The sequence below is a fragment of the Pelophylax lessonae genome (assembly GCF_965119305.1).
Source record: "Pelophylax lessonae genome assembly, chromosome: 3".
In the NCBI taxonomy this organism is placed as follows: domain Eukaryota; kingdom Metazoa; phylum Chordata; class Amphibia; order Anura; family Ranidae; genus Pelophylax; species Pelophylax lessonae.
In genome coordinates this window covers 248,821,038-248,845,949 of record NC_138770.1, presented here as the reverse complement: position 1 = coordinate 248,845,949, position 24,912 = coordinate 248,821,038, and the positions used below count along the sequence as shown (strand labels likewise).

The 24,912-nt window shown below is 46.2% G+C and overlaps 1 protein-coding gene across 2 annotated transcripts in view; it reads right to left on the bottom strand.

The window, feature by feature from the left end:
• MLF1 (myeloid leukemia factor 1) overlaps window positions 1-24,912 on the bottom strand; it is a 181,615-nt gene that overhangs the window by 28,142 nt on the left and 128,561 nt on the right. For both annotated transcript variants that reach the window (XM_082248600.1, XM_082248601.1), the window contains 2 exons: window positions 22,968-23,096; window positions 10,622-10,781 (listed from right to left, as the gene is read on the bottom strand). In XM_082248600.1, coding sequence (XP_082104726.1) covers window positions 10,622-10,781; window positions 22,968-23,096 — 289 coding nt within the window. The remainder of the gene's footprint in view (window positions 1-10,621; window positions 10,782-22,967; window positions 23,097-24,912) is intronic.

Sequence of the window (24,912 nt, the reverse complement as noted above, 5' to 3'; positions counted from 1 at the left end):
CCCCACCCCCGATACTGGTGAGGGCGCACCTTCATGCTGAAGGAGCCTTGTCTACGGGTCTGGAGAAGCTTTGCCAGACCAGGTCCGTTTGGGATCCTCCAGAGGAGGCCCTGAAAGGCTTTAGCCCTTGTCAGTCGACCCTAAGGGACGAAAACATTTATGAACTGAAAAGGAAGGCCCATGTCTACGACGAGGTTCCTTGCCTTTAGCAGCCTGCAGAAGAAAGGTAGTCTTCCCCTTTATCGTCATCCAGGGTAGCTCCAAACAGGCGATCTCCTTGAAAGGGAAGATCAGTCAAGGCCTTTTTAGAAGTCTAGTCCCCAGACCAGCATTTGAGCCAAAAGACACGTCAAAGGACCACTGCCAAAACAGACCCAAGCCACATCCAAAGAGGCATCACAGATAAACCGCAGCCTCTGGACCAGCTGGCCCTCCAGCTCAGCAAAGGTGGGGGGGGGGGGGGGGAAGCTGTTCTCCCTCCAGGTCATGGCGCAAAAGCTTAGGCCACTCGGTCAGAGAATGCGACACCAAAGCAATGGGGGAAACCAGCCTCAGTGCTGAACCAGCCAGAGTTTACATATTGCAGGCCCCAGCCTCCACTTTCCCGTCAGCTGGATCCTTAAAGGCATGGGACTCTTCAACTAGAATCATGGTTGTCTTGTTCAATCTGCAAACCGGAGGGTCCACCACCAGTGGCAGTCCACTCTTTGAGAAGGGACTCTTCATAAGGGTTAACGCCTAGTAAAGCACTTCGGGACCCCACGGGGATGCTTTGGTCGTCCCCATTCTTTAGCGACAATTCTGTCAAAATAGGCAGGGAAAAGAAACACCTTTGCCACTCTGGATGGCTTGTGAGTGCCAAAGGGAACCTGCGCCTCCGTCACAGCTGCATCCTCCATCTTCAAGGTCTCACGCACAGATACAATCATTGCTTCTCCCAGCGCCTTTTCGTGCATGGTTGCAGACGTGGAGGAATAATCCTCACGGTCAGAGGATTCCGGGCGCGTGGTTGCAGACCCAGCAGGGTGACCCACATCCGTTGCGGCTGAATCAGATTCTGGACCTGATGAGACAGATGAGGTGGGGGTGATTTTTGCTAGCCCGTCGCCTGAAGGCCACCTCCACCCAGGACACAAAGGACTCCAGGGCCGCCGTCAGTGCATCAATGGATGGTTGGGACCCGGAGGGTCCCGCAGCCTCAGAGAGGGGATTATGTGGGGAGATGTGCTCCATAGACTCCATGAGTCACCAAGGGGATCCCACAAAAAGTGTAAAACACTGCAAAGGACAACCCCCACCATGCTGGCAGCACCACCCGGTCACCAGGCACAAGCACCAAGCGATCCTCAGCAGAGAGGGAGAGAACCCCACCAGACTCACCACCCAGCAGAAACAGGCACCTGCAGCAACCAGAATAATCTGCACTCCATATGTGGTGGTCAGGAAGTGCAAGGATCCAGCACCAGGGGAGGAGGAGGGGTTTCCACCGCCGAAATCTCCGCCTAAAGGGCTCCACTGTCATAGCCACCGCTGTTTTCAATGGCAAACCACCGCAAAATGGCCGCCGGACTACACAAACATGGTGGCCGTGTATAGAAACACACAGACTACAATAAAATGGTGGAACCACAAGGCTTACAGGGACCTAGGAAGTAACCAGGCCTCAAAGACAGACCCAGGCAGGACAGGGGGCCCTGGCAGGAGTCCCCACCAGGTACAGCCCACCCCCTGCACAGTCGATCGTCTGGTAGCCGGTGGCGCACCCCCCCCCCCAGCCCCCATTGCCAGCATAGCACCCTGTCCCCACCCCAGGAGGTGGACCAGACCACCCAAACAGCCCCAACATAGGGTGGGGGTTGGATGGGGGACAGATGACAAGGGGATTGCCTGACGGGAAGGAGTGGAACCCAGGGGTCAGGCTGTCCCAAGGAGGGGCCCACGTCCACCCTAAAACCCTCCAGTGGGAGAGGGGGGGACAGCTACTCACCATACCAGGAACAAGACGGGCAACGCACCAGACATCGAAATGGGGGGCTGTCGGCCAGGAGGAACGATGTGACTCGTCCCGAGACCCGGTTGTATGCAGCCTCATGAGACGTTTAACTTGCAGGCCAGCCCCGTCCAGTGGGGCTATGCCGCGGCTGAGCTAGCACGGAGCTGAGGTCTGTGCGCGCTTGCTGGCCAGACTGGGATGACCACTGGATCTAAATTATCCAGCCTATCGCCCAGTCAGGCAGTTGATTGTAGATCTCACAGGAAAAATCCAGGGGAAAAAACTTCTATCTAAAAAGAAAAATTAAAAAAAAAAAAAAAAATCCCAGGACCAAAGATCCCAGCAAGGAACTAGGTCCTTACGCCTGACTAGGCAGAAAAAAAAAAACTGAGTGCCTATAGCTGAGAGAGGGAGTATACCCCCCCGGGACTGCCCTTGAGCGTAGCCATACTTGTTTCTGCCTAATGTCCTAGTAGGGGGCAGTATAACCCAACGGTTAAGATCTAAAGCTGTGTCCATCAATGAAGGAAAGAGAAAAATGGTTTTAATTAAAAAAAAAAAAAAACAAACACTTAAGTTAGCCCAATTTTTTTGTATAATGTGAAAATTATGTTACGCCGAGTAAAGAGATACCTGAACATGTTACGCTTTAAAATTGCGCACACTCGTGGAATGGCACCAAACTTTGATACTTAAAAATAGCTTGCTTCGTTTGTTATTGTACAACACCAATCTGTTGTTTGCGAAAGAGTTCGCTTGCTGTTGTGCAGCGTTTGATTGCTGCTGTGCAGCGTTGGAGACCACCAACTGTTTGAGGATTTCCTCCATGTTTAGTCACTCCAGGTACTGGCCCTTTAAGTAGTAACTTACTACCAATGCCCGCAGGCCTCCACCATATGCAAGCTGGGGAACAGGTAGCAGGTGCAAAGCTCCCTGGGATGAGCAGTCTTTCAGGCACAGATACCAAATCCACTGAGGCAGTGACAAACAGTGCGGTGTTTATTGGTACTATATACAAGTTTATAAAACAGGTGCTGTACAGTACTTTAAGGAAAACAAGCAGGAATAATAATAATAAACAAAAGCCTAGTCGTGTCCCGGCGCTTACTACACACAATGCAGCCCCTAACTAACACAGACTGAGCAAGCCTACAGCTTGTCAGCTTCCAAAGACACACACTGACAGTGTTACCAACCTTCTGCTCTCCTAGACAAATGTTGTATGTGTTCCCAGGCTGAGAGAGCACTGCTGTCTGTCTCAGGTGAGATTAAATTGGCCTGGTGAAGAGGGCCAAGATCCGAACTGGATCATGGCTCAGAGATCTCTAAAGGTATACGAGAGATGCCTGGGTGATGTGTAAACCCCGAACAGGACTTTTCCTGGCTCTCTCTGGGACACTCTGTTACATATCCCCCCCCCTTGTTTCAACCCCAGGGTTGGAACACCTGTGGCCAAACAGGAGTGAACACGGGACAGGGCATCTACATTCCCCATCTCAACACCTGGCCTGTGTTTTACAGTGAAGGAGTAATCTTGTAGAGCTAAAAACCACCGGTTCATCTGTCTATTAGTCTGCTTCTTTTGGGCCATCCATTTCAGAGGAGCATGGTCAGTCATCAAATCAAACTGGCGCCCTACAGATAGTACCTTAGCGCGTCCAAGGCCCACTTTATGGCTAAACATTCCTTTTCAATGACTGCATACTTTCTCTCGTGTTCATTAAGCTTTCTGCTCAGGTACACCACAGGGTGTTTTTCCCCATTGTGTACCTGTGATAATACGGCCCCAATACCTACATCCGACGCATCCGTCTGAACCAAGAAATCCTTGGAGAAATCAGGGGAGTACAACACTGGCTGTGCACAAAGAGCCTTCTTTAAGACTTGGAAAGACTCCTCTGCTATTGGGGACCATTTCACCATTACTGATTCTTTCCCTTTCGTAAGGTCGGTCAGTGGGGCAGCTAGAGATGCAAAATTTGGGATAAACCTCCTATAGTACCCTGCAATTCCAAGAAAGGCTCTGACCTGCTTCTAGTTTACAGGACGTGGCCATTCTTGGATGGCTTCTACTTTTTTTAACTGAGGTTTAATGACTCCACGACCAATAGTGTAGCCCAAATACCTGGCTTCCTCTAAACCAATGGCACATTTTTTTGGGTTTGCTGTAAAACCTTCCTTGAAGAGGGAATCCAGAACAGCCTGTACACGGGGCAAGTGAGACTCCCAGTCAGTGCTATGTACCACTATATCGTCCAGATAGGCAGCTGCATACGGTCGGTGAGGTCTTAGGGTCCTGTCCATGGCCCTCTGAAATGTCGCAGGGGCATTTTGCAACCCAAAAGGCATTTTTTTATACTGAAATGAACCCTCTGGGGTAACAAACGCAGTCTTTTCTTTGGCGCTACCAGTCAGGGGTATTTGCCAATATCCTTTGGTCAAGTCTAAAGTAGTTAGATAGCGGGCTTTGCCAAGTCTGTCTATAAGTTCGTCCACTCTGGGCATTGGGTACGTGTCAAACTTTGTCACTGCATTGAGTTTTCTGAAGTCGTTACAGAATCTCCAAGTACCATCCGGTTTTGGGACTAAAACGATGGGGCTAGACCAGTCACTATTGGATTCCTCAATGACATCTAGCTCCAGCATCCTTTTTACTTCATCACTAATGTCCTTTCTCCTCGCTTCGGGAATTCAGTACGGTTTGAGCTTGACACGGACCCCAGGTTCAGTAACAATATCATGCTGAACTGCTGAAGTCGTACCAGGTAACTCCGAAAATTTCTCTCTATTCCTTATCAGGAACTCTCTAGCTTCTTGTTTTTGGGAATAAGACAGGGTGTCTGGAACCGTGACCTCAGGGACCAGAGGGGACTCAGTACCCCTGGATGTCACAGGGACGGACCTCACAGTTAAGGCCAGCCTATCCTTTCAGGGCTTTAACAGATTAATATGGTAAATCTTCTCTGGCTTCCTTTTTCCTGGTTGATGCACTTTATAATTGACCTCCCCAATTCTTTCCAATACTTCGAAGGGACCCTGCCACTTAGCTAGGAACTTACTCTCGACAGTAGGAACTAACACCAGGACCCTGTCACCAGGTGAGAAAACACGGAGTCTGGCTCCCCAGTTGTATATTCTCTGTTGGGCTGCCTGGGCCTGCAGTAAGTGTTCCTTTACCATAGGCATGATCGCTGCAATCCTGTCCTGCATTTGAGCGATGTGCTCAATTACACTTTTGTGGGGTGTCTGCTCCCCCTCCCAGGTTTCCTTGGCTATGTCTAAGAGTCCCAGAGGGTGTCTCCCATAAAGCAATTCAAAAGGAGAGTATCCCGTAGAGGACTGGGGTACTTCATGATGGCGAACATTAAGTACAGAATCAAGAAGTCCCAGTTTTTTCTATCCTTGTCCACAACCTTTTTTAACATACTTTTTAATGTTTTATTGAAGCGTTCTACAAGGCCATCAGTTTGAGGGTGGTATACGGAGGTTCGCAACTGGGTCACCTTAAATAACTTGCACAACTCTTTAGTTATTCGTGACATAAATGGGAGTGCCCTGGTCCGCAAGGACCTCCTTAGGGATCCCAACGCGACTGAACACCATGAACAACTCTTTAGCAATGTTCTTAGCGGATGCAGTGCGTAAGGGAACTGCCTCGGGGTAACGGGTAGCATAATCCATGATTACAAGAATGTGTTGATGACCCCGGGCAGACTTGGGGAGTGGACCCACGAGGTCCATGGCGATCCTCTCAAAGGGCACTTCAATAATGGGTAAGGGCACTAAAGGACTTCGGAAGTGGGGTAGTGGGGCTGACATCTGACATACAGGACAAGATTGACAATAATTGCCAATATCTTTCTGTATCCCAGGCCAGTAAAACCTGCGTAACACCCTTTCAGTGGTTTTTTCAACCCCTAAATGACCTCCTAGTAAGTGTCCATGAGCCAATTCCAGCACCAGTCATCTGTAAGGCTTAGGGACAACCAACTGTTCAACAATTTCATTGTTCTTTTTATATACACGATACAATAAATCCTCATTGCTGCTGAAAAAAGGAAAACAGGGCCTGTCCCCGGGTTCAACAGGTACATCATTAACCATTACTACATTCTCCCAGGCCCTGGCAAGGGTAGGGTCTTTTCTCTGCTCTGTACCAAAGTTTTCCTTGTGCACATTAAGATCAGCAAACTCCAATGTACCCTCAGGGTCAGCAGAAGATTGTCCACCTTGACTGGCTGTGGGGACTTCCTCAGGCTCCTCCAGTTCTCCTGCCATAACAGAGAAAGGAAAATCCGGGGAACCGTGAGAGGAATCCCTTGAACCCATATGGTCGGTGCAGGCCAGGAGTTCTGGCTCCGCCACTGAGTCCGTTTCGGTGACCGATTCGGGACGGTCCCACAGTTCCCAAAACTTAGGGAAGTCTCTACCAATGATTGCCTCATGCACTAAGTGGGGCACAAGTCCGACCGGATGGGTCACCGTACCTAAACCAGTTTCAAAGCGAACAGTAGCTATAGGATACTCCCGAGTATCACCATGTACACAGATCACAGCAACTTTTTTTGCATTTAAATTTACATTTTCAACCATTTCTGCTTTAACCAAAGTCACCAGACTTCCCGAGTCCAGCAAGGCTGCAATAGGCTTATCACTAACAGTCATTTGGCATATGTGTTTTCCTACACCTGGCGCAGCACCGCATGAAACAGCAGCAAACATAGACTGCCTTCTAAGAGACATGTCACACTGCATGGGTTCATCTGTCAACGGACAGTTTGCTGCAACATGTCCCAGTTCCTGGCAACGGAAACACCTGATGTTACCCCAGTTAGGTTTGTTGACAGGCAATGGCTTCCCTTGTTTGGGACGCCAAACTTCAGCTCGGGCACCAAAAGTCCTCCCCCATGTCTCCTTGCCATGCTGACCACCCACTTCCCCTGGAACAGTCTTACCATTTGTCTGGGGAGACCGTGGCTTTGGGTGGAAAGTCCGTGCGGCTGTAGGGGTGGTGACCAGGTTCTCTGCAGCATAGTACCTCTCGACAAGCTCCACCAGGTTGTCCGCCGACTTGGGGTCTCCTTAACTCACCCACTTCTGCAAAGGAGTTGGTAATGACCTCAGGAACCGATCCATGACTACACGCTCCACTATTTGTGGCCCAGACAAGGACTTCCGGCTGTAGCCATTTTCAAGCCAGGTGGATTAGGTCAAACATCTGTTATCTTGGGGGTCTCATCTCAGAAGGACCAGCTGTTGACCCGCTGGGCTCGAATGACCAAGTTGACACCGAGACGCGCCAGGATTTCCTGCTTGACCTTTTCATACTCTCTTGCATCCACGGACTCCAAATCGTAATAGGCCTTCTGCGATTCCCCAGTAAGTAAGGGAGCGATCAATCCTGCCCACTGGGTTTTGGGCCAGCCTTCCCTCTCAGCGGTTCTCTCAAATGTAACCAGAAAGGCCTCTGGGTCATCATCAGCAGTCATCTTGGACAGGAAGCGACCAACACGGATGGCTGAGCAGCGGTCTCTAACTATTTCTGTTTTCACAGCAGACTCCTGTGCAAGTGTCTGCACCACCTCAACCAGCACCTTTCTGTCTGCTTCTGCAGCAATTGCCAGTTTTTCAAACATCAACTGGGTTTGATTTTGTACAGCACCAATCTGTTGTTGAATCAAAGAGTTCGCTTGCTTCGTTTGTTCTTGTACAACACCAATCTGCTGTTTAAACTAAGAGTTCGCTTGCTGTTGTGCAGCGTTTGATTGCTGCTGTGCAGCGTTGGAGACCACCAACTGTTTGAGGATTTCCTCCATGTTTAGTCACTCCAGGTACTGGCCCTTTAAGTAGTAACTTACTACCAGTGCCCGCAGGCCTCCACCATATGTAAGCTGGGGAACAGGTAGCAGGTGCAAAGCTCCCTGGGATGAGCAGTCTTTCAGGCACAGATACCAAATCCACTGAGGCAGTGACAAACAGTGCGGTGTTTATTGGTGCTATATACAAGTTTATAAAACAGGTGCTGTACAGTGCTTTAAGGAAAACAAGCAGGAATAATAATAATAAACAAAAGCCTAGCCGTGTCCCGGCGCTTACTACACACAATGCAGCCCCTAACTAACACAGACTGAGCAAGCCTACAGCTTGTCAGCTTCCAAAGACACACACTGACAGTGTTACCAACCTTCTGCTCTCCTAGACAAATGTTGTCTGTGTTCCCAGGCTGAGAGAGCACTGCTGTCTGTCTCAGGTGAGATTAAATTGGCCTGGTGAAGAGGGCCAAGATCCAAACTGGATCATGGCTCAGAGATCCCTAAAGGTATACGAGAGATGCCTGGGTGATGTATAAACCCCCGAACAGGACTTTTCCTGGCTCTCTCTGGGACACTCTGTTACAATATATATATATATATATATAAAAATAAATAAATACACACTTGTTTATAGAACAAGAAATATATATAGAAATAGGATATACAGGGTGTTTTACCTGGGAATCAGACATGAAGGGTAGAGGGGGAATATAAATCTTTTATATTAAAGTAGTACTAAAGGCTAAGACTTATTTTTTCCAAAAAAAAACAGAAAAATGCTTTTTTTCATATATCTAGGCCAAAAATTGTATTCTGTTACATTTCTTTGGTGAAAATAACCCAAAGCAATGTATATTATTTAGTCTAGGAAAGTTATAGGCTGTACAAACTATGGTATATATCTGAAAATTTATCAGTTATGATGTACTAACAGCCATCTAATTTCTTGAGGCCCGAAAACACCAGGACAATACAAATACCCCACAAATTACCTTTTTGGAAAGTAGACAGTTTAAGGTATTTAGTAAGAGGCATGGCGTGTTTTTTGAAGTTGTAATTTTTTGTCATTTTTCAGGAAAATTAAGAAAAAAAAAATTCCCCCTAAAACCCAAAAATAAAATTGGATTTTTGTCTTACCGTAAAATCCTTTTCTCTGAAGTTCTCTGATCTTATCTGTAAGGTTATGCTGCCCCCTACAGCAGTAGGACACTAGGCAGAAAAAAGTTCTGGCTATGCCTATGGGCAGTCCCAGGAGGTATACCCTCTCTCTCCCTGTTATAGGATGTCAGTTTTGTATCAAAGCAGTGTCAGAGAAAATAATACCAACCCAACTCAAAATAGAGGGGCGGGGGTACTGCGTCCGTCAATGAACTTCAGAGAAAGGGATTTTACGGTAAGCCAAAAATCCAATTTTCTCTATCGTTCATTGATGGAGGCAGTCTTTGATCTTCATATCAGTAGGGACGTCCCAAAGCAGTGCCATAAAATGAGGGGCAGGAACAGCAGAAAAATTAGCCCCCAAGGCTAAACATTGCCAACCAGGCAACATAGGACTCATCAGAACAACAAGATGAGGCCCACCTGAAAAAAAAAAAAAAAAAAAACAACATTAAAACACTGACATCCTATAGCAGGGAGAGAGGGTATACCCCCTGTGACTGCCCATAGGCGTAGCCAGAACTTTTTTTCTGCCTAGTGTCCTACTCCTTTAGGGGGGCAGTATAACCCTACTGATACGACTGCGTCCGTCAATGAACGACAGAGAAATTTACATTTTGTCCCCAATGCAGTACAGCGTCATCATATAACTGGTGTGGCTGTGAACATGGACACTGACTAGGGGCAGGATGTAAAAGAAAAAAAATGTATATATATTTTAAAATATTTTGTTTTCCTTTTTACATACGGTGACCAGAGAATTGTGTGTTACCATAGTAACACTGTACCACTCTGGGGTATTAATCAGGATTTTCCTTTTTACACATACTATATTTGCCTATAGCAGTGAATTTCAACAGTCAGGCTTATTCCTGTAACCTCTCATACGTTAAGCAAAGGTTATCCTTTTGAATTGTGTGTGTGTGTGTGTGTTATTTCACTGGCACATTGTCAAGAGACTTAAAGTGGTTGTAAACTTCCCTCTACTGTTTTGTACCTATAGGTAAGCCTATAATAAGGTGTACCTATAGGTACTGTAAATATCTTCTAAACTTGCACTTAGGAGATAGTTACTGTATACTGTGCTAATGACCTCATTGGCGCATGCGCTCTGAAGAAACGGCCACCTGTGCAGTTTCTTCAGAGCCCTGTGCCACGACTGGCAGCTTCCACCCGTATGTGCGGGAGTAATGTCACGTGGCTCTGGTCAGTAGCACAGCCAAAGTCTGCGGACCTGGAAGGCAGATGGGTGAAGATGGATGCGGCCTCCAGCGGGGACGACGAGGGCTTTGTTTGCAGGTAAGTGTCACATAATGTGCTAATATGTGATGCATACTGGCACATTATGCCTTTACTTTGCAGGTAAAAAAGTAAATAAAAATTTAAGACTTTACTTCCTCTTCAGGGGGTAGATTTACTAAAACTGGAGAGTGCAAAATGTGGTGCGGTTCTGCATAGAAACCAATCAGCTTCCATGTATTTTTCTCAAAGCTTAATTGAACAAGGTGATGTTAGAAGCTGACGTGTACATGTGTGTGTTGAGCGATTCGAAAGCTTGTCAGGTTGTTTTGCTATCTGCGCCCCCCCATTGAGGGGGGTAAAATCTTCCCGAGCGCAAGTGATTAGGATACCATCACATGTAAATACTACCACTCACATTCATCCATATTTAAGAACTCTTGGTTAAATTCACGATCCCCAGTCTTTTTGTTCTCCAATTGCTTGACAATGTGGGCCCGTTCTTTGATGTGATGACCAACAGCTATTTGTTCTACTCCAGTTTCAGAGTCCAGGATTGCTTTCTTCGTTTCCTTGATCTGAATAGAAAAAAATATTAAAAAAGTATAAACTTTGGCATGATCACCACATAAACATGTTAAATTATTCCAACTTCAACTATTTACTGAGATTCACATTTCAGAAGAGATTTTCACAACCCTGCCAATGCATTCTCCAAAGTAGTAAGTGGATGGCTGTAGAAAAGATTTTGAAATGAGAGTACACACTAAAAAAAAAAAAATCTCACATTGTTTATTTTTTAATTTTTAAGGGCACTTAATTATAACAGGGTAAAATGATTCCCAACCTGAATTTTTATATCTTTACACAAATTTGTGTTCGTATTCTACTTTTTTGGAATTTGCTTAGACTTGCATTTATGTTCGGACTCAGTTGTGTGTGTAAAATTCAGTTTCAGCTATTGAGCTCTGTAAACAGGCTTTTTTTGTCCCCAGCATAGCAGATATGGAGAGCCAGTTAAACATGTGAGAGCTCCTCCTGCTGGCTGCATAGCAGGTTATGAAATATGCAAATTATATTTCTTGATCGTACAGTACAGAACAGAGACGGTCTTAGAAGACTGGGTTTTGTGTTGCTACCGTCAAATGTGTTGACAATGGCAAACAGAATTGTTCGGAACCCTGTAATAACCCTTCCTAATGGCTGTTATCCTCTGTATTTTGCCAGTGTCCTTAAATAATGGATGTCTTTTGGAATTTTTATATGATTGTTTGTCTGCTGCTTCAGCCAATGGCACAATTTCCAAATCAATACCCTAGGCTTGCCATTGGGACTGTATCTGAACCCCATTGTAGGATAAAATGATGTGGGGCCTGCCTGAAAGTTGCTGCGGTCACTGGATCCTGCATAAGGTGCTTCTCCTTGGTATGCTGTGCAATGTGTGGAGTTAACTGCAGGGTGCTTTACATGTCCAGGGCAATAGTGATCCGCATAGGAGTGACCCAATCCCCGAAGACGCCTTAAGGGATATGCTCTTTCAAAGTGAGTGAAGCAGGGTGCTGTATTCTGCTTAATGTCCCTGCTGTTAGAATACAATGTTCTCAGCGGAAGGAGTCCTCTAACCACCTCAATTGTGTGGCTGGAGGAACCCGTTCCATTTATTTTTCGTTCAGCCCGCTGGCTAAACAGGAAAAAAATAAATAACCCATTTATGGCTAGCTTTAAAGGATAAGTTCACTTTTGGGAACATGTTACATGTTCCCACTGCTGAAGCCACTGGCTGCTCCACTCGCTCCCTGTGACAGCAGTACGGGGAGCATAAAAGAGCGTGGCTGTGTGGGGCTATGTGGCCGCCTCATTCTTTCACAGAGTTCTGTGAATGAATCAACTACAGGTACCGACACGGACAGTCCGCAGGAGTCCTGCATGGCACCAGCAATCTGCTGATCATGGAATGCAATGCTTTCCAGGCTCCTATTTAAAAAATAATAAATGCACATTTTTTTTTTTTTTTTTTTCAAAGGTGAACTTATCCTAAAGGACAGATGGATGCCAGAGTCTCCAGGTTAAAGTCACCAGTATGGGTTCTAACATGGCTGCAAAACTGCTCACAACTTTTCCTATGAAAGTTTTAGTTGAAGTTTTACAAAGCAGACTGGCCTTACCCCAAGAAAGTTTATGTACCCTGTAAGTGCTTTCGTCAGGAATACCCTATAGAAGCATTTGGCAAAAAATGATTCGTGGCTTCTGTGGATCCTGCTAGTTCCTGCCTTTATAAAACAATGACTGTTCTTGTCTTTAAAATGCTGTAGACAGGAGACTTGATTTGCAATTCAAGGCTCCTTCTGCACTAATTTACCTGCCATGGGCACAGATTGAAATAGACATTTCAAGGGGGGAATCTGTAATGGATGTAATCAATGGTTAATAATGGTTATAGTGAAATGCCTATTTCACCTTATGATGCATACCTTATGTATATATGTTATTGCTGCATTTATTACCTTACTCAAAATGCAGCTAGATCACCCCTCCCTTCATGGAATCCAAGATGGCGACCCAGACAGAGAGACTACACCCAAAATAAGACCTCGTCATGTCCTGGAAGAAAAGCCTAGACACATAGATACTCCAATCATCCAATCACCACCTTATATGTATTATATATGACTATTTCCTGCAATGAATTTCTTGAGTCTTTCTAAAGACAAAAGAGGAACAAATAAATATAGAACGAACTATTCTGACAAGTGTGTCAGCGTATGTTTGTGTGCACACATTATTCTGAAATTAGGCCAGGGGCAGATATAATCTCGGACTGTTTTGGTCCCAATCCAAAACACAACCTGTGGTTGAAAATTTGAGAGACCCTTGCGGTCAGGACCAGATGCTTGACCCTGGTTCCATCTTTACAGAACCTTCTGTTCCTAAGCGTGTGGAACTTAGTCCTACTGCTTTTGACATTTGACTTTTATGTGGACACCTAGCCCTTGGTGTTATTGGGCTTTGGAACTCCTCTTGTTGTCAGCCCTGTATACACCCTTTATCCATAGACAGGATTCATGTGTTTTCTCCAGGAGTGCCTGTTTGTTTTGTTTTTATATCTTTCGAAGGACAATGGCTCTGAAGGACAATGGCTCTTTGTAAACATCTTGTCTCTTATAATGTCATTGGTGATCAGAGCACACATTTGCCTAGCAAGGAAAAGTTAAGAGCACCTACAAACACACACATCTCTCCAGAGTTTATAAGGAGTTCCTTTCATCCTTCCCAAGCCTCTTCCTTCAAGTCTAAGCCAGTCAACTCTTTCTCCACAACCCCTGGACTCCCCAAAGCCAGCCCTAACCCAGCTCCAAGCCCTCTCTCAGTGAAGGCCCCCCCCACTTCTTGATGTAGAGGGATGTCTGTCAAATTTCTCGGACATCAGAGTTAGAGACATTCTGAACTTCTAGGTCAGGAAGGTCATTTCCAGGGGGTGCAGGGTGGAATGCCCCTCTCCTCTCCAATTTATGCCTTCCAACCTGCTTTCTTCACTGCAGAGGTGTAAAGACCTGTATACTGTTCTTTAGAAGTTACTCACCTTGTGGGTTATTGTTCCCGTGCCTGCAGGGGAGAGGTTTTAAAGTTTTACTCCAATCTGTTCATGGTTTAAAAAGCAAAGGGGCAATTTTTGTCCTATCCTGGACCGGATGTCCCTGAACGTCTTCCTTCAGATTCAGAAGTTGTGAAGGGAGCCAGTTAGGTCATTTATTGCATCCTTGTAGCAGAGAGATCCACTGGCATCAGTGGAAATCAAGAATGTATAATTTTCAGTTTGTATCTCTACAGTCTGTCCTATCCACTGCTCCGCAGGTCTTCATGAAAGTTTTGGCCCCTGTTCTTGCTCTTGTTCACTCTCAGGCTATCCACCTTGTGTCCTACCTAACTTGCTATTGAAGGATCGCCCTGTCCAGGCTTTCAATGCCAAAATACAACGGACTGTACGAATTCTGCAGAATTTATGTATGTAGGGGAAACCCCAAAACTCACGGGTTTCAGTAACATTTTGACTGTTGAAGCCATATTGAAAATGATTTATTAGACAAACATGTAGGTAGACAGACCTGTTTGGAGAGCAATTCAGTCGCATTACATTCTGTTGGTTTGAAAATCATTGCTTTATATGGCTAGGACACCTAACACAATTTATACATTCTGAAGTGGGTGGCACTTGGCTAACTACATTCTTTTGAAGTCCCATTTGAGTCTTTGGTAACATTCTTTGATATGCGGATGGTCATTAACATAGACATGTCACTTCCAAAGCTTCCAAACAGGTCTTCAAAGGTCTAGATAGCAATCTAACAGCTGGAGGTGTAAATGGCTTTTGAACACAACAGCTGTTGTACAATATGACTTCTCACAACATATACATCCAATATATCTGCTTAATCATAACTAAATGTTTGATAATCATAAATAAATTTTGATAAAATGGCTGCTTCCCTTTTCCTCATCAGATACATACCAGACCCAGGTCTTTCTCCCCTTGGAAAAAAAAATTAAAGGTATCTCTTCAGCATGGAAACTCCAATTTGGAAGTCACTTCTCAGTACGCTTTTGCATATGGCTACTGGAACTGATGGTAGCCTCATTCAAGGCAGTGCCTATTACAAAATTTCACTCCAGACTTATGCAACTCAGCATCTTGTCTGTGTGGGGACAAGTAGACTCAGTCTCTTGATCATCCCATGCATTTTCTCAGCCTGCCTCTCCCCAACTTGATGCATTTAAAAATCCAGCGCTGGCAGTTCAGGCAGTCATTTATTTCACGAACTTCGGAGATTCTCACAATGGATGCCAGGCTGGGGAGGAGTCCTCTCAGATGGTTGAGTTTTCAAGGACCCTGGTCGGAAGAGGAACTTCCAATAAACATTTTTAAGCTCGGGGCCTTTCAACTGTCAGCACTTGATGTCTCAGCTTCAGGAAATTCCTCTACAGCTCCAGCCAGAGGACGACGCATAATTTACCAGAATCTGACCTGGATGGAGAGTCATTTTATGCCCCTGACTACGGTACACAGTCAAGGCAAAATTGGCAGGCTGACTTTCTAAACTGTCAGCATTTGAAGCAAGGAGAGTGGTCCCTTCATCCAGAGATTTTTCAGAACCTTTGTCGCAGGTGGGGGATGCCGGATGTGAACCTGTTAGTATTCTGGTTCAACATCCAACCAAACAAGTTAATCGCCAGGTCCAAAGATCCTCAAGTTTTCACAGTGGACACTTCGGTGATGCAGTGGGATCAGTTTCACCTGATCTAGGCTTTTCCTATATGGAAGTTTCCTCCACAACTGCTCCATAGGATCTAGTAAGACAGTGTTCTGGTGATTCTTCTGGCATTGACCTGGCCTAAGAGCTTGGACATACTCCGGCTTCTGGCACATTCCTCTTGGCCTTTTCCAGATTGATTTTCTGTTTCAAGGGCCAATCTACCATCCTGTTTCTCGGTCACTGGCTGCCTGCCTGTTGAAGCCCAGATCCTGAAAGATACAGCCTTATCGGATTTGGTTATCCTGACATTTCTTCATACTAGGAAGTCTACGTCTTACAAAATATACCATCACAACTGGCAGGCTTATTTTGCATGATGTGAGCAGAGAATCTCTCATTCTAGACAATACTCTGTGTGACATATCATGACCACTATCTGGCCTGGGAGTACCTCGAAGGACTTTGGCCTTGGCTATCTTCTTTCAGCATTCTTTGACATCTCATTCCCTGGCGAAGGCCTTTCTGCAGGGAGACACTCCTTTCGCTCCTCCAAGACACTCTCCGGTGTCTGTAGGATCTCAATCTGTCAGATACAGCCTCCTTCAGACTTATTTCTCTGTTTGCCCTTTCCAAAGGCTCTTGTAGTAGTTATCCTGCTTCATGTTCCGCCATTGCTAGAGGAATCGACAAGTCATTGTTGAAACCTATTCCCTACAGGAGACAGTTCCCCCTTCCCTGTTGAGGCTCATTCCACTAGTTCTGTGGGAGTTTCTTGGGCTTTTCAGCATCAAGCATCTGTTTCACTGATTTGTAAGGCTGCCAATTGGGCTTATGTTCACATTTTTTGCCAGGAGGATGTTCAAACCTCTGCTAATTCCAGCTTCTGCCATAAGGAGCTACAAGCAGCTGTCTAACTAGGGTCCTATACCCTTCATTTGTTGTGGGTCTGTTGGTGTTTGCCCTGTTGCCCACCTCTTTTTTGAATTGCTTTTGGATATCCAGTTATCTAAAACTATGCCCATTTCCTGTACTGTATGCTCAAGAAAAAAAATATTTTTGACTTGCCTGTAAAAATCAATTTCTTGGAGTTTAGTACAGTAAACAGGCCCCTGTGTCTGTTAATCCTTAGTGCTTGTTTAAAAACTGAGAATAACTGTCAGTGGGAGTTATTATACGTAGGTCCTAACAGGTTTGCCAGTGTCCAGTAACCTGAATGTAGCAACATATAACCCAGTTGTCGAAAGACTGCCTGAGGCTTGTGATGCACTCCACAGGTAAGTCAAAAATATGATTTTTGTACTTACCGTAAAATCCATTTCTCTGGAGTTCAATGACGGTCACAGCTCTCCATATTCAGAATCATAGAATCATATTGCCCCCTACACAAGTGGGACACTAGGCAGAACAAAAAAAAAAGAAGACTTTGCTACGCCTATGGGCAATCCTAGGTGGTATACATCCTCCTCTCTGCTATAGGCCTTCAGTTTAGTAACAAACAGTGTCAGAAGTATCAAAACTCCATAGAGAAATGGATGTTATGGTAAGTACAACAATCCTGTTTTCTCTTTTGTTCATTGACAGGCACAGCTCGCCATATTCTGGAGCATAGGGATGTTCCCAAGCAGTGCCAAACATAAGGGATGGAACAACAAAAAATCCCAAGGCTAAATACAGTAGCCAACCAGGTAAACAGAAGCAATAAAAAATAACTGGAGCCCAACCTGAACAATACACCTCCAAAGAGGGAACAGACCCTCTAAACAGCAGCCTGCAAACTTTGTGGCCAAAGGAAGCATCCGCAGATGCCAACACATCAACATGTAGAATTTAGTGAAAGTGTGCACCGAAGACAAAGTGGCCGCCTTGCAATCCTGCAGCACTGACGCCTGAGGACGGAAGGTCCAAGAAGCACTATGTGCCCAGGGAGAGTGCGCTGTTACAGGTAAAGGAGGAACCTGACCCTTGATAGAATAGGCCTGAGTCACCGTCTGTCTGATCCATCTGGAAGTGGTCACAGAAGCAGGCAGCCTTTTTCTTGGCCCGTCCGTGATCCCAAACAGCAAGTCTGACCTCCAAAATGACTCCCTGGCTGCCAGATACACCCGAATCGTCGGAACCACATCCAGGGCATGCAAACGCAAACTCCTTAGGATGTTTGGACCTAGGAAAGTCGATACAAGGTCTTTATTTAAATGGAAGTCAGAGACCACCTTAGGAAGGGACAGACGCGGGCGAAGAACCAACTTATCTTTGTGGACCACGAAGTAGGGGGTACGACAACAATAGTAGCCAATTTCGACACCCTGCAAGCAGAGGTGATAGCCACAAAAAAAGCCACCTTCTGAGACAGCGTAAGCAGGGGAATCTCCCGAATATTTTCAGAGGGAGGCTTCTGGAGAGCTGAAAGTACCAAGTTCAAATCCTACAGCGGTAGAGAATACTGCATCGCTGGAGTCAAGATGTCAAACCCCTTGAATAAAAGGTACACACCAAGAAGTGCGTCGCCAGAGGTCACTGAAAGAAGACCATCAAGGCCGACACCTGGCCCTTCATGGTACTCAAGGCCAAATTCTGCTCAACACATCGTTGATGGAAGGTCAAAATCCGAGCTACCGAAAAAGATTGGAGGGGGAACACTGATCGAGTCACACCACGAAAAAGTACGCTTTCCACGTACAATGGTAAATCTTCCTACAGGTAGACTTCCTAGCCCAAAGCAGGGTCGGAATCACTGACCCAGACAAACCTCTATCCTTCAGCACCTGGCTTTCAACAGCCAGGCCGTCATAGCCAGCAACTGTACAGCAGGATGTAAGATCTGCCCTTAGGACAGCAGATCCTCCCTGAGAGGCAGTCTCCAAGGGACGTCTGCGACTAATCACACCAGGTCAGCGTACCAAGACTGGCGAGGAAGTCGGGAGCCACTAGAATGACCAAAATCCCTTCGTCCTCGATTCTGCCCAAAAGTAGCTGCAGAAGCTTTAGAGGAGGGAAGGCATAGATCAGAGGATACTGGCCTCACGGGGACCACCAGAGCATCTGTGGTGTATGCTTAAGGATCCTGTGACCTTGCCACAAACCTCTGTACCTTTCTGTTGAGCTGAGACGCCAACAGATCCACCTCAAGGGTGTCCCAGCAGATACATATCTGAGAAAACACATCTGGATGAAGGGACCACTCCCCTTGGTCCAATCCGCCTGCCAGTTTTCCACTCATGGAATGTGTACGGCGGGAAAGGCTGGAAGGAAGCGTTCTACCCATCGGAGGATTCCGGCTACTTCCAGGGCTGCCAACACACTTTGTTCCACCCTGGTGATTGACATAAGCCACCACCATGGCATTGTCCAAATAGATCCATACTGGGACCCCCCGGAGTTGCTCTGTCCAGTGATCCAGGCACAGCATGATCGCCCAAAGTTCCAACAACATTGATCGGTAGTCTAGACTCCTCCGGCATCCAACAACCCTGAGCGAAGCGCAGTCCCAGGACACCTCCCCACCCGGACAGACTGGCATCCGTAGTGATCACCGTACAATACAAGGGGGAGAAAAGATTTTCCCTGCCGAAGAGCCGGAGAGCGAAGCCACCAGACCAGGGATCCCCTGGTTTCCTGTCTCAGTAGAATTTGATTGTCCAGAGACCTGGAACACATGTCCCATTTTCCCAGGATCTCCCTTTGAAGTGACCTCATATGGAACTGTGCAAACAGAACCGCCTCAAAAAGGTAGATACCATCAGGCCCAGCACCCACATGCAAGCTCAGAGGGAGGACCACCTGCTGGACACTAATAGAGGAATCCCAGCATGCAACTTCTGGAGTTTGTCCAGAGGAAGGAACATTCTGGCTAGAGCTGAATTCCGAGTCAGACCCAGATAATACAATTTCCTGGATGGAATCAGCAGACTTCTGGTAATTTAGAAGTCAATCGAACTCCTTCAGGGTCTGTATAGTGATCTCCACATTGTCCATCAAGGCAGCAGAAGACCACATTGTCCAGGTAGCCCAGTACCACAATCCCCCGCTGACATAGCAATGCCAGAACCGGGGTCAACACTTTTGTGAAGACCCGAGGAGCGGAGGCGAGACCAAAGGGTAACCCCACAAACCAATAATGCTCTCCCTCAGCAAAACGAAGGAAGCGCTAATGTTGGGCACATGTTGGAATCAAGCATCCTTGATGTCGATAGAGGTAAGAAAATCCCCCTGATATAGGGATGACACCACTGTGCGAATAGACTCCATTCTGAATTTTTGTGCCCGCACAAAGCAATTCAGGGCCTTGAGGTCCAGAATCGGACGTACCTTGCCCTCCTTCTTTGGGACCGTGAACAGGTTTGAATATGAACCTTGAAACCGTTCCGAAACCATAACTGGGAAAATCGAACCCTGAAGCAACAGGTCCTGTCCGGGGACAGACATACATCGGAAGGAAAGAACCTTTCCGGAGGGCAAAAACAAAACTATCTTGAACCTGGACAAGAATCACTTTGTGGGCCCACTTGTCGTTTACCAAGGAAGTCCAGGGAATCAACAAATATGTCCTCCCACCCCAGGTATGAGTGAGGGCGCACCTTCATGCTGAAGGAGCCTTGTCAGTGGGTCTAGAGATTCCCACTCTCGGCTTTAGACAGGGGGTGCCTGGAACATCCCGAGGACTTGAAAAGTTTTGAACCCTTGTCAGTGGACCCTAATTGATGAAAAAAACTGTGTGCCGAAAAAGAAGGGCTGCGTCTGCGACAAGGTTTTTTTTCTCTTCCCAGACTGTGGAAGAAAGGTACTCTTCCCCCCCTGTGAGATTCTTAATGAGGTCATCCAGGGTAGCCCCAAACAGGCGATCGCCTTGAAAGGATAAGTCAGTCAGAGCTTTTTTAAAAGTCTGGTCCACAGACCAACACTTAGGCCACAAAACACGCCTCCTAAGCACCGCTGCCAAAACAGATAGCTCAAACGAGGGGAGCCGCATCCAAAGAGGCATTAGAGAACAAACTGCAGCCCCTGGACCAGCTGGTCCACCAGCTCAGCAAAGGCAGGTGGTATCTGCTCACCCCCCTAGATCACAACGCAAAAGTTTAGCCCACTCCGTGTTTGTGACACCAGAGCAATGGCCAGGACTGGCCTTAGCACCGAACCAGCATAAGTGAACATATTTCGGGCCACAGACTCCGCCTTACTGTCAGCCAGATCTTTAAAACCTGGAGATTCCTCTACCAGAATCATGATTACCTTGTTCAACCTGGAGACAGGGGGGTCCCACCATAGACTTGCAACATGGTCAAGGTCTCCACACAGATATAATCAGTGCCTCCACCAGTGCCTTTTCGTGCGTGGTTGCGAATGTGAAGGAATCATCCACACTATCAGAGGATTCCAGGCACGTGGTTGCAGACCCAGCAAGGTGACCACAGCCACGGTGGCCGAATCAGATTCAGGATCTGAGGAGACAGGAGGCAGGGGAAGGCGGGGGGCGCTTTTTGCTCGAAGACCACCTCCACCCGGGACACAAAAGACTCCAGGACCGCGGTCAGTGCATTAATGGATGGTTGGGACCTGGAGGGCCCCACAGCCTAAGACAGGAGATCAGATGGGGAGATGTGCTCCAAAGACTCCATGAGTCACCAAAGGGAGCACACAAAAAGTGTAAAACACTGCAAGGGACAACCCCAACCACGCTGGCAGCATCATCCAGTCGCCAGGCACAAGCACCAAGCAATCCTCAGTAGAGAGGGAGAGAACCCCACCAGACTCACCACCCATCAGAAACAGGCACCTGCAGCCACCAGGATAATCTACACTCCATGCATGGCAATGAGGAAGTGAAAGGATTCAGGAGTCAGCACCAGGAGATGAGGAGAGCTCCCACTGCCAAAATTGCCAGCCACAGGACTCCACTGTCATGGCCGCCTTTATTTTCAATGGCAAACCACCGCAAAATGGCCACGGAGGGGGGGGGGGGCCCTTGAAGGAGCCCCCACCAGGTACAACCTTCCCACCTCACAGTCGATCGTCGGCGGCGCACCCCCACCCCTCCCAGCCCCCATCGCCAGCAAAGAGCCCTCTCCTCACCCCAGGAGGTGGATCAGACCACTCAAACAGCCTCAACATATATGTGGAGGGGGGGTAGGATGGGGGACATGTGGAGGGGGAGGGGGGTAGGATCGGGGACAGATGACAAGGGGGGGTGCCTTACGAGAAGGAGGGGAACATGGGGGTCTGACCGTCCTAAGGAGGGGCCCACATCCACCCCAAAACCCTCTAGGGGGAAAGGGGGGGCAGCTACACACCCAAGCCAGAAACCAGGCAGGCACCGCTCCAGACAGAACCCCTCTTCATCTAAATTGGGGGGGCTGTCAGCCAGGAGGAATGCTGCGACTCGAGCTGCGTCTCAGTTGTATGCGACCTCACAAGGCATTTACTGTAACTCGCAGGTCAGGGTTATGTCATGGCCAACCTAGCGTGAAGCTGAGGTCTGCGCATGCTCACTGGCCAGATAGGGGGTGACCACTGGATCTAGATTATCCAGCCTGTCGCCCAGTACGGCAGTTGATTGTAGATCTCACAGGAAAAATCCAGGAGAAAAACATTTCTATCTAAAGAAAAAATTGCCAGGACCAAAGATCCCAGCAAGGAACTAGTTCCTTATTCCTGACTAGGAAGAAGAAAAAATGAGTGCCTATAGCAGAGAGAGGGAGTATACACCCTGGGACTGCCCATGGGCTTAGCTAGACTTTTTTTTGCCTAGTGTCCTACTCCTGTAGGGGGCAGTATAACCCAGTGGTTATGAAGATCTGAAGCTGTGTCCGTCAATGAATGAAAGAGAAAAGTAATTTTATTTAATGCTTACCTTTTTAAAACTTAAAATAAAATAAATGAAACATTTATAAAAAAGTATAAAACCACTTTTCATCACAGGACACAAAGGCCTAAAAGCAGTAAGGCACTTTGAGGTGCCTGCAGATACCTTTATAGAGTGCCCTAGCAGCTCCCAAACCAAGAAAGCTGAAAGTATAAATTTTTGTTTCCAACTCTCTATACCCCATTTTCAAAGCACAGCCTCTTTGTAACAGAACATACACTATGAGTAGCAGTAAGTTATCATATGAGCAGGCTATTTTGGGAGTGTTCTAAACACAAACTATGTAAAAGAACATCCCCAGTGTTGCCATCATTGAAATAGTTACACAGACGCAACCTTTGAAACATTTTCAGTATTAGAAAGTCTAAAGATTGAAATAGTAAGTAATTTTTATGAACATCAAAATTCTAAATAGCTACGGTGCTGCAATAGGTTAAAAACAGAAGTGAGGATTTTATTAAGGCAGGGTAATATGATTTGTAAACTCAAGTTAAATATAGGTTGAGAGTCAAAATGTTTAAAAATGAAGCTAATTAATCACATTTAACATCATAAGCTTGCCAACCTTGCCTTAAAGAAGCAAGCTTATTGTACATGTCAATAAATGTGTAAAAGACCTTAAACAAATGTAAAGGACAGATGTAATAATTAATACTCACACCACCAGGAGCTTGACGTGTTTGACTAGTAGCTTGGAAAATCTTTGCTGGCTCATCTCCAGTCTTGGAATATGTCATTACTGAAGAAGACTTAAATAAGTGAGTGTTAGGATTGTCTGACAATCCTTCCTACAGGAAGAAAAAAGCAAAATAGGTAAACCTACAACTTCAAACAAATTACCTCAATGTATATTACTATGTAGAACAGTGATTGAATCATCATTTCCAGTTTACATTCGAATACAACTGCCTCAGTAGCCAATAAGGGCATTTATTTTTTGGGGGGGCGGAGAAGGCAGTTGGTGGAGGACCCAGGAGCAAAATAAAACTAAATAAGGAAATATTTTTTGGCTATCAAAAAAGGTAATAGCAAGAATCTTCTGAAATCAGCTCTTTGGAATTTTTTTTCCCCCATTACCATTTAAAAAGTAAGGCCTCAGGTACACTTCTGCTTCTAAACTCACGTTTTTGGGGCTTTTGGCATTTCTTTGCCAAAGCCTCTGAACACAACTCAATAAAAGCTTGTGTCTATGCACACAGACTTTTACCAGAGTTTAGGAGCAGCAGCGTTTAGAGGCAGTAAATGCTCTTCTCCTGAAAGCAGAAGAATCGCTTTCAGAAGAAGAGAGTTTTGGCAGATAAACGTTTGACGCTGCAGCAATGTGTATAAATGGACTGTAACGATAGGTGCATTTGATGCTTGAGCGTTAATTTAACCAGATGCCAACCACCCGCTGCAGTTTTACTGCAGCAAGGTGGCTCGGCTGAGCTAACCGGTGTAACTGTACGTAGGGGGCGTGCACACGCCTTCCCCGCGATGTGCTGATTCGGATCAGAACCAATTAGTCAGCAGGTCCAGGCCAATGATTTTTGGCCTGGACCTGGTGATTGATTCTGACCAATTGCAGAATGTCCTATGCCTGTGTAATGTAAACACAGGCACAGGAAATGAGGCAATCTTCTCTCCTGGAGCCCTTTTCGGTTCCAGCGTGTGAGAAGAGAGTATCAGATAGTGAATACAAAAGCACTGCACTAACCAGTACACATAGGCACATATTTAACCCTCTGATCACCCCCCAGTTAACCCTTTCACTCCCTGTCACAGTGTACACTATATACAGTATACAGATAGTTTACTAATCACTGTATTAGTGTCACTTGTGACTTCAATTAGTGTGAGAGACAGTTAGTGTTAGTTAGAGGCAGTCCCAGATAGGTTTAGGGTACCCACCATACATTCCCCTAAAAAATATTTACCCCCTGATCAGTTAACCCCCTTCATTGCCTTATCACAGTGTCACTATTATAGTGTGCAGATCTTTTTTCTGATCACTGTATTAGTGTCACACGTGACATCATTTAGTGTTAACGTTAGCGTCAATATAGGATAGCATCAGATTGCCGCCACATATTTAGTAATACATTTTAACCCTTTGATTGCCTGTGACACACACACACACACCACCTCCATTCCTAGTATAGTGTGTGAACAGATCAATATCTTTGATCTGATCAGAACTATACTAGCATCCCCAATAGTTTATAGTATAGTGTTCCCAAAACACAGCGTTAGCAGGATAAGCCCCAACACCTGCCAGCACCTGTGTTTAGCCCCTTGGCCTATCCCCAAGAAGTGCAGTATCAGCAGATTACTGTCACTTCCGATACACAGCACACTAAACCGCAGCGTTAGAGTCAGGCCTGATCTCTGCTAGCACTAGCAGTTACATTTTTTGGTAGCGGTTCAGACAGTCCTTGACAATCAGGTGCTTTTTTACCTCTGAGTCACACTAGGTACCTATAAATTAGTGATCGACCGATATTGTTTTTTTAATGCCGATACCAATATTTTGGTCATCAGATATCGGTATTGGCTGATATTTTCGGACATGTAAAAAAAATGTATTTATTTTTTTTCTTTAGGTACTCCTTGTGGAGGGATCTG